Source organism: Empidonax traillii, unplaced genomic scaffold (genome assembly GCF_003031625.1).
Source record: "Empidonax traillii isolate 1590-97213 ecotype Southwest subspecies unplaced genomic scaffold, ASM303162v1 scaffold1581:size117717, whole genome shotgun sequence".
Classification (NCBI taxonomy): Eukaryota; Metazoa; Chordata; class Aves; order Passeriformes; family Tyrannidae; genus Empidonax; species Empidonax traillii.
The window spans coordinates 26,944-36,888 of record NW_020956774.1 but is presented as its reverse complement, the minus strand read 5'-3'; the positions used below and the strand labels follow the sequence as shown (position 1 = coordinate 36,888).

Here is a 9,945-nt window from a genome sequence, read left to right as displayed (position 1 = left end):
AAGGGGCTGGAGCAGCAGGAGGGGCTGAGGGAGCTGGGGGGGCTCAGCCTGGAGAAAAGGAGGCTCAGGGGGGACCTTCTGGCTCTGCAAGTCCCTGCCAGGAGGGGGGAGCCGGGGGGGGTCGGGCTCTGCTCCCAGGGAACAGGGACAGGAGGAGAGGGAACGGCCTCCAGCTGTGCCAGGGGAGGCCCAGGTTGGATATTTGCAGGAATTTCTCCACAGAAAAGCTTGTCCAGCATTGGAAGGGGCTGCCCAGGGAGATGGAATTCCCATCCCTGAGGGATTTAAAGCCCTGTCACTGGTGGCCTTGGCAGTGCTGGTTGGACTTGATGACCTTAAAGGTCTTTTCCAACCTCAACAGTTCCACGATTTTAAGCTTATCTGACCAGGATTTTTTAACAGCCCTTCTAAGCAGAGGCACTTGTGTAGTAGATCTTGAGTTGAGGAGTCACAAAACAGCTGCTCAGGGAGCTCTCAGACACTTCTTGCACATCTTAAGTTTTCAGACACTTAAAGCACAGCTGTGTTTGAAGACTCTCAGGATGAATTCTCCTGGTCCATGAAATCAGGGACAGATCAGACAGTCAAGTGCTTTCTTCACAGGTAGAAGTCCCTTCCAGAAACACTTTTACAATATTTTTCTACCTTGTTTTAGACCTGCTCAGTAAATCAGCTGGATTTGTAAAGCTGTAGGTGAGGTACAGGAGCTCCAAACCAGAGCTGACCTCGTAGTTGCATCTCTAAACTGGAAAGCTTTTTAATTAACTCACAATTTCTTGTATTTCAGGTAAACCAGGAAGTAGCTGATAGGGAAACCAACACCTTGCCTTTCCATCCGTTTGAAAACCAACCAGTAAGTTCCATCCTTGCATTTCTCGTGAAGAAGGTTAAAGGAATGCCCAAAAAAACTGAGCAGTGAAAAGTTCTCTGAAAATGATGCATTTTGAGAGGTATTTGTGTCCTTTGGGTGTTTTGGTGCTGTGTGGTTTGGCCTCTGTGATGTTCTCCTTGGAAACTTCACGTGGCCCCCACAGCAAGGGAGGGTTTTGAGCTTTGTTCTGTGTTTTTTTGGCAGTTTGTATTCCCCTTCCAAAAATCCTGAGGCTTGATAAAAACACTCCCTTTGGGCACGCAGGCAGTTCAGAGTGGTGCTGGTGGCAGGTTTATGTCCGTACCAGGAGATAAAAGTGAGAAAACGTGTCACTAAGATTGGGTTTTGTTACCTGAACTTCTTTCCAGGGAGATATCCTGCGTGTGGAAAAGGAGCACCACGTGCTGCAGGAACAACTGAAAGAGGCTGAGGAGAAATTTGAGCAGCTGCAAAGCCGAAGTTCGGAGGAAGTCAGGGCTTTGGAGGAGCTCCTGAGGAAAAGTGTGGAAGAGACTGAGGTAAAACCTCTGTCCATGGGTCGAGGGGGGTGGGATCCCCATCCCTGGAAGTGCCCAAGGGCACGCTGGAGCGACCTGGGATAGTGGGAAGAGTCTCAACCCGTGGTAGGGGTGGAATGGGATGATCTTTAAGGTCCCTTCTAACCCCAGCCTGTGATGGGTCGTGAACGTCCCCATTCTGCTCGACTTGAATAAAACATTATTTTCAGAAATGAAGCCTCATTTTTTGTGCTTCCAGGTGTCCCAGAATGAACTGGATTGGTTCCACCAGGACTCGGAGGCACAGGGCAAGAAGTGGCAGCAGGAGAAGAAGGAGAACCGAGACAGCCTAAAGGCCCTGAGGAGCACAGCTAAAAAACACACAGACACCAACGAGAGGTGCTGGTTTGAAATGCGGATTTGACAGCAGTCTGACATTTTAAAGACATCAGATATCTCTAATTTGTGTAGATATATTTAATTAATTACATAGCTAAGCCTAACCCTTGGCTGGGTAAGTCAGGATGTGGCAGAGCCCTGAGGAGTTTGGTACTTGGATGCTGGTGTTTGATTTTTACTCTTTGGGCCGAATTTCTCTGGAAAAATCACCAGCCTGGTTTTTATATTGATTTATTAGGGATAGATTTAAATGCCCTCAGAATAGAACCATGGAATGGTTTGGGTTGGGAGGGACCTTAAAGCTCATCCAGTCCCAACCCCCTGCCACGAGCAGGGACACCTTCCACCAGCTCAGCTTGCTCCAAGATCCAAACAAACGTGGCCTTGGACACTTCCAGGGACAGGAATACCATAATATTTATGGCATGAAACAGTATCTAAAATGTACAGATATTAAGGTGCAGCAATCTCTAAACCACCCAGGTTGTCACTGTGGCCACAGAGGAACCTGTTACACATTTGCCAACAAACCTTTCTCAGCAAGAATTTATCAGAGTTTGATAAATGTTTCATTCCTGCAGGTATTTGAAGACCATTAATGACAAAGAAAAGCAATATAATACGTATTTAAACACATTTCTGGACACCAGGTAATAAAAGTCTTGTACCTTTCTGCAGTATTTCCATTTTTTTTTTCCTGCTGATTTGTCAGTATTGGAGTTTTCTGCTTCACTCTGGGTGTAAAGGCTCAGGGAGAAATAAGCACTTAATTAGCTCTTACTCTGAGTTTGTTTAATTTACTTATCCCGAGTAAATATTAATATTTAGAATAATGTAATCTCTCTTTTTATCATGCTCTCATACATTGCCCTTGATTACATGATACTGAGTAGAGGGAGTAGCTGCAGCAAAACCTCTAAAATGGCATAAATTTTAAATACTGCTCTGCTGGAAATGTTACTCAAATATTTAACTTCTTTTTATTTCGCAGTAATAAATTTGCTAATGAGAAAGTAAAATTGGAAGAGCTTATAAAAAAGAGTCAAGATGACTGCCAGGAGTGTGTGAAAAGAGCTGTTAAAGCAGAGGTACAAACAAAAAAAAAAATTTAAAAACCCCCAACCTTAAAAACCTTTTCTTTTTTTGCTCGAGCTTGGATCATTTTGTGCTCATTGGAGGTGGGGAAGGTGATATCAAAGATGTTAATCCAGTATTGATAAGTGATGTTCCTGATGTTTTCCCACAGAAGTTTTGCAGGTCAAGGTGTATTATTATTATTATTATTATTATTATTATTATTATTATTATTATTAGTTATTATTATTATTATTTTGAATTAGTATTAAAAGTGCAGAAACTTTGGGCTGTAAGTTATTGCCCCAAACAAAAACTCAGCTCTGGTAATTGAGTCACGTCCCTGTTTATGAAGAGATTTCATTTGGAATTAACCCTAAAAACATCCAATAAAACTCCTTATTTTAAGTTATTAGTGAATGTGTAGCTACTTCCTCATGCAGGTAAAACTCACGCCCCTCAATATTTTTTCCAAACTAAGATGTTTCCCGCTGGAAATGCTTGGAATATTGAGAACATTGGGAACAATTCTGCCTTCTTAGGAGGAGCTCTGTCGGCCCCCGTTAATCTTCAACCTTGCAGTATTTAAAAAGCTGCCTTTTACATCGAAATATCTCGTTATTTGCATATAAATGTGTGTGTTTCTGGGGGGATAAATTGCAAATGGAACATTTAAGGGGTGGAGCTGAAGCAATCTGGGTTTTAATCCCCTCGTGGGTTTTAGGGTTTTGGTTTTTTTGTTTGGTTTTTTTTTTTTTTGACACAGATCTCTTTGGTTGCAGATCTCAGTATTCCAGAACTGGAAGGAAGCTGAAGTTTGGAAGCTCAGTGGCACCGTGGCCAAAGCAGAAGCAAATCTCAAGATGCTGAAGGCCCTGGGCAGGTACAGAGAGTCTGCACCCCAAATTTAAGTGCTCCTGGTTGTGTAAATACAATTACAGAGTGTTTAATCACTATTATTATTCTTATTATTCTGATGGGATATTATGAAAATATTTGTAATTATAGTGTTTAAATATTATGAAAATATTTATATTTTTAATAGTAAAATTATATTATTTCCCCTGCTTTAGCATCACACATCTGGGGGGGGGATTTTTAAGACTATTTTATGGATTTTCAATAATATAAATTTGTAATGGTTAAAATATGTATTATGTAATGTATAAAAGATATAGAGTATATAAAATATATATAAGAATATGAATTATAAATGTTTAAAATTAACTCAGCTTGAGGAAAAGCTGCATTTAACTTCTGTTTCAGGCTGGCATCCCTCTGGGAGCAAAACTCACCTGTAATTTTGTGGGGGTTTTTAAAATAATATTTATATTACATAAATTTATAAAATACATCATTTACAGAAAACATTAAATTATAATATTGAAGTGCACAGGATTTGGGGTATTCAGTATTGCCCCAACCAAAATTCAGCTGGTATTTGAGGCTCATCCTTATCCCTGCTGTCCTTCTGAGCTGGGGAAGATCAAACACCTGGGAACGTTCCAGTTTATTCCCAGTTTTCCCTGGGAAAGAACTGAAGTGTAAATGGAAAATTACTGGTGGTTTAAATCCAAGGTGTTTTAGGAGTTCACTCCTGGGATGGGATGGAATCCAAACACCAAGAATTGAACTGATTTTTTTTTAACCTGAAAGAGAAACTTGTACAACCACCACTGGTCTGAAAGAAAAACAGTGGGAATGCTGGAATTTTAACTGCCAATCTTCAATCCTGCAGCAGCTCAGCTTCAGCAGCACCTTTGCTGAAGTCACAGATTGATTCCTGGGAAACTTTTATTTCCAATGTAAAGAAGCAGCTGGAAAAAGTGGAGGTAAGGCTTCCTTTCTCTTAGCAAGCTTGTAAATTGAATTTTGGAAATTAAAGTGGGATAAATGCCTTAAATAACTTTGCATTCCTTTTTTAAAGCACCCAAGTATTGAGCTGGATTTTTTTAAAATTAATTAAAGTTGGATCCCACACTGTGCTTTAAAATTAGATCCCACATCAACAAGTCTGATCTCTTGGTTCTTTTGGATTTCTTTAGAAATTTCTGGAACTTCTTTAAAAAAAACCAACCAAAACTACCAGAAAACTCTGTGTTAAAGTTCAAATGGAAAGTGTGAATGTGAAATGAAGAGGGATCTTTAATCAGAGCTGAGGTGGAGGATGATGGTTTGTTTTCCCTCTGCAGGCTGAGTATGAGGAGAAAATGGAGCTGGTGAGAAGTGGTGCCCAGATTTCCCTCACCAAGGTGGAAATTATGGATATTCCCTCTCCTCCCACTGTCCCAGTGAGTATCTCACCTGTCAAGGACACCTTCCACCAGCCCAGGGTGCTCCAACCTGGCCTTGGACACTTCCAGGAATGGGACAGTTTCTTCTGAACCCTGTGCTGGTCCTTTTTTTTATATTTTATATTTATTTTTTCTCTTGGTTGTTCTGGGTATAATTTAGATTCAGGGCTCTGTTCTGATACTGTAAATTTGAGATTTATTGCTACACTCACTCTGGACTTGCACAAGTAATTTTTCCACTCCTTTTTTTCCTACATACTTTTCCTTCCTCACTTTTTTTTGGGGTATCTCCTTTCTGTTTATTGTCACAGAGTGTCTACATAACAATCGCCAGCAATTTCCAGGTTGGGAAAGAGCAGCTTCTGAGCTTCTTGTTCTGCCTTTGGAATCTGTTTATTTTCTACAGTAAAACCAGAATAACTTTTTAGAAGAGAAACCTGAAAGAAAACAGTCCTGGGGTCGAACATCTTCACTGATCTCGAGGAGTTTTTAAGATAAACTGTGCCCTTCCAGTTCCTTGGTCACAATCCAAGCTGCTAATGCTCCAGAGCTCAACTCCAAGTTGTTTTAATCACTGTTTTCCCTGTGAAATGTGGTTTTGTTTCCCAGATAATGCCAGCCAGCCCCTCGGTCAGCGACCCAGCCATCCTCACCTATTCCTTGGCATCTGCACATCCCGCTCCGCTTCCCGCCTTCTCCAGTCCTGAAGCTCAAGGTGCATCCTTTGGAAGCCAGCCTGGAGCTAAGGCAGCACCTGCCACTGCTGAGGCTCCTTCTGCAAGTGCTGCATCCGTGAAAACGCATCCCCAGCCTCCAGAGGGATCCCATTCCAACAAACTCCCCTCATCTCACCCAGCAGGGATTTCTGGGGGCGACGCTGGGCCAGCCCAGAACCCCCAGGATGCCTCAGCTCTGCAGCCAAGGCCTCCTGCACTTCCAAACAACAAAAAGCTTCCAAAAGCGCTGGAAAATATCATTGCACAGCTCCAGAGTATATTCCCAAATTACAGCAGGTACTGGTTTGAATGAGTGGGATGTTTTAATGGGAATAACGAGTTCTGCACAGCCAGGGAGAAAGTACAGCAGGAACTGAGTTGGTTCTGTTTCCAAGGGCCTGGAGGGACAGGACAAGGGGGAGTGGTTCAGACTGCCAGAGGGCAGGGATAGATGGGATATTGGGAAGGAATTGCTGGCTGGGAGGGTGGGCAGGCCCTGGCACAGGTTGCCCAGAGAAGCTGTGGCTGCCCCTGGATCCCTGGAAGTGTCCAAGGCCAGGTTGGAGCAACCTGGGCTGGTGGAAGGTATGGTTGGAACGGGATATCTTTAAGGTCCCTTCCAACCCAACCATTCTGGGATTCTGATTATTGTTTAGGGTTTTATTACAGTGAAGGCAGACCCTGGTTGGAAGAGTTACTGGAACAGGCACCTGCTCCAGTTCATGGGAGAAGTTGGTGTTTTGAAGGCTCTCCTGGTGGGAAGCAAACATGGAGCCTCCAGTGTTGTGTTGCCAGTGAGTGATCCTTGTTTTTCCTGTCCCTCCAGTTCAGATTTCACTCCTTTTATAAGAGAAGTGCAGAGAAGAAACGGGAACACCCTGTCAGGTCTGAGCCGCGATGAGGTTCTGAACCGAGTGACGGAGCTGATCCTGGACCAGCAGAGCCAGGTACGGAGGGGGTGGAGCTGCTGCCTCCTCCTGGGAATCTTCTGACAGGGAACAGAGCACAAAACCTGCCCTTTGCTGTCCAGCTCCACATCCAAACTCACTCCAAATCCCTTTGTTCAGGCACCAACTGCAGCAGGGAGAGCCTCTGCCCCACCAGCCCCCACCGGAGCACGGAGCCGGGAAGTGGCTGCAGAAAGAAACGCCCCCAGTCCCTCCAGAGCAGCACCTGCACCTAAAAACACCTCCAATAAAAACCCTTCTCAGCCAAACCTCCAGGCCTGGGGGAATGTTGGAGCGACACCTAAAGCCAAATGGAAAAAGCAGGACGATACAGTAAGTTTTCCTCTGCTCCGGTGAAGTCGTTGCTTGGTCTGGGACACGAAATAATCGAGGTATTGATGGGGGGAAAAAAAAAATAACTGGCTCATTTATTTTGTGTACAAGACAGACGTGGTAGAGTTAGTAAATTAATTGACTGAGTAGAATTGGCTTTCAGATAACTGAGCATTCCATGTGCAGGCCTCCAGTGAGGATCCCTGCACGATATGTCACGACGAGCTGAGCAGGGACTCGTGTGAACTGGAGTGTGGGCACCATTTCCATAGAGAAGTAAGTTCTGGTCTTGTTTCTGAACTCTCCATTTACCCCCCACCCCAGTGCTTAAACAACTGGGCACAATTTGCTTTTTCCATCCTTTGTACCCCAAAGTCGCCCTAAGAGCCGGTTTTACTGTGTCAGAAAGCTTTAGGTTTTTTTTTTTTTTAAAGTGATAAATCATCAGAGTGAATTTAAAGGGATCAGAGATTCAAGGTTCAGAGAATAAATTTTAGATTGTTTGCAATTTGGACTGGGCTATCCCTACATTTGCCACCTGATAGTGGGACTTTATGGAGTAAAAAAACTCAGGATTATGTCAGAATAACTCCCATGTTCCTGCCTGTGACTCTTCCCCTTTGCCTTATTTCTTTCCTGATGATTTCTTCTTGCAGAATAAATGATTTAGAACTGGAGAACATTTTTTTTCCTAACCCCAGCCTTTGCCTCCTCCCCCTCTCCCTGTCCCTGCAGTGCATCAGGACGTGGCTCAAGGAACATTCCAGCACCTGCCCCATCTGCCGTGTCCACGCTCTCCTTCCCGAAGACTTCCCTGAGCTTCCTGCATGGAACAAGTTCACCTAGTGCTGGCTTTATTTCATCGCTTTATTATAATAATGATAATATAATAATAATAATAATCATCACAATCAGAAGATGCAGAGTGGTTGCAGAGTAACCCCAGAGCTGAGTTGGGATTTAACACTTGGCATTAAGGCACAGATTCCCAAGATCCAGCCCTTTTCCTGGTTGCTCCCTGAGTGTGAGAAGCTGATGTTGGTTCAGTGCTGGCAGCTCACAAAACTGGCCTTTTTTTATCATTATTATTTAATTGAAAAGTAACAAATCTGTTTTATCTGAAAGGCCAGAGCACAATTGCAACTAAATCCTAATATCAACCAAACAGGAGACCCAAAAGCAGGATTGGAAGAGCCCAGACATTCCCTTCCTGTGGCATCAGCAATTCCAGCTGAACTGCAGGATTCCAATCAGGCCCTTCTGAGTGCAGCTCATCCCTGCAGCTCCTCTCTCTGCTTAAATTCAGGTGGTTTAAATACTGACTTTTCAGCCATATTTTGAAGCAGGAATTATAAAGTGTTCACGGGAATGGATCTGGAATAAAGTGGATCCATTCTTTAATGGATTCTTTAATTCAAACCTTCAAAACAGGGTTTGAATTTCCCCCCCACTGTTGAAGAGCTGACCTGTTTCAATGGGAACAACAGGAGTTTTTATTTTGGCTGAAGCAACACCTGTGTTTTGGGCAGGAATTGGTGACCAGTGAGGGGGGGCAGGATTTAAAACAGCTCAAAGAATGTTTTTCCCACTGCCTGCAGAGTCTGAGCTTGCCAGAGCACCTTCAGCACTGTCAGGTTTGCCTCCAGGAGCCAAAAAATGAGGAGCAGAGACTGAAAATCTCCCAAGTGAAAGTCAAATGTGCCTGTTGTCTGAATCCAGGCAGCATTAACTGGATAAGCTAATTCCAGGGATCACTTTTTCCCCCCCCAGTGCTAAATATCCTCCAGCTGAAGTTCTGAACTACTCTGTGATTAATCAGTGTATTAATTGGCATTTGAATAAGAAATTAAAGTTACTGCTGCAGCTCCTTGTGTAATATTTCTGCTGAGTGAGTGGGGAGTAAATAATTCCAGAGCCTGAGGAATTCCAGCACTTGCCTCCCTTTTCAGCTTCCAGTAATTTTTGGGGGGATTAAAGCTGCCCTGATCCAGGTGCTGGGGCCCCTCTTTTCCACATCCCTTGGGACAACAGGAGGTGCAAGTGCTGCTCTGGGCACCACAAAGAGTGGCTTCCACTTCCCAAAAATCACCCTGTGCCATCCCCTGGTCTTAAACAAAGTGTCAAGTTTTATTAAATAGCACTTTTTTTTCCCCCCCAGTAAGACACTGAAATAAAAATTCCAGCTGTTTCTCCCCTAAACCACCAGGGCCACCCCTGGAATGACACCCTATAACTGAGCTGCCTCTACCCACCCCCCAGGGAAGATTCATGGAAAATTCCCAATTAAAGTGAACTTGTGGCTGTGTTCCATTAACACAACCCCAAAAACCCACAACCTGGTTGGGTTGGGAAGGTTATTTCTTGCCTGTAAAATTCCTTTAAGCTGCGCAGTTACAAACACGTGAATTTATTCCTCCAGCACAGCCTCTCATGTTCCCAGTTTGACCCAAATTTCCTGGGATTTGCTTCACTTACTTCACCCCCACCTTGTGGGGTGGTCCCACAGCAGCAGCTCCCAGTGTTGCAGCACCATTTTTTTAACCCTTCAAAGCCACAATTTACCATGATAGCACAATCCCCATGCCCTCCCACTATGGACAGAACAGGATTCAACAGGTGTAAGGGGTCTTCAAAGGGTTGGAATTTGAAATGATGGAATTAAATAAGGAGAGAAACTTCCTCCATACTTACACCAGTTGCAGAGAGCTGCAAAAAATCGTTCCTTCGGGATTTGCCTGAGGAAAATGGGGGATAACATGGTGGTTGAAGGCAGGAGGACACCTGCCAAGGCTGCCTGGATTGGGAAGTCCAGGT

General features: G+C 43.9%; 1 protein-coding gene across 1 annotated transcript in view; it reads left to right on the top strand.

Annotated features, from left to right (window-relative positions):
- TTC3 (tetratricopeptide repeat domain 3) overlaps window positions 1–8,266 on the top strand; it is a 42,933-nt gene extending 34,667 nt beyond the window's left edge. Inside the window, exons 34-46 of the mRNA XM_027907943.1 lie at window positions 788–853; window positions 1,240–1,389; window positions 1,628–1,767; window positions 2,349–2,417; window positions 2,759–2,855; window positions 3,624–3,724; window positions 4,580–4,673; window positions 5,034–5,132; window positions 5,745–6,148; window positions 6,678–6,798; window positions 6,919–7,131; window positions 7,318–7,407; window positions 7,867–8,266. Of these exons, the coding sequence (XP_027763744.1) occupies window positions 788–853; window positions 1,240–1,389; window positions 1,628–1,767; window positions 2,349–2,417; window positions 2,759–2,855; window positions 3,624–3,724; window positions 4,580–4,673; window positions 5,034–5,132; window positions 5,745–6,148; window positions 6,678–6,798; window positions 6,919–7,131; window positions 7,318–7,407; window positions 7,867–7,977 (1,755 nt within the window). The 3' untranslated portion in view covers window positions 7,978–8,266. The remainder of the gene's footprint in view (window positions 1–787; window positions 854–1,239; window positions 1,390–1,627; window positions 1,768–2,348; window positions 2,418–2,758; window positions 2,856–3,623; window positions 3,725–4,579; window positions 4,674–5,033; window positions 5,133–5,744; window positions 6,149–6,677; window positions 6,799–6,918; window positions 7,132–7,317; window positions 7,408–7,866) is intronic.
- Window positions 8,267–9,945: the final 1,679 nt, after the last annotated feature.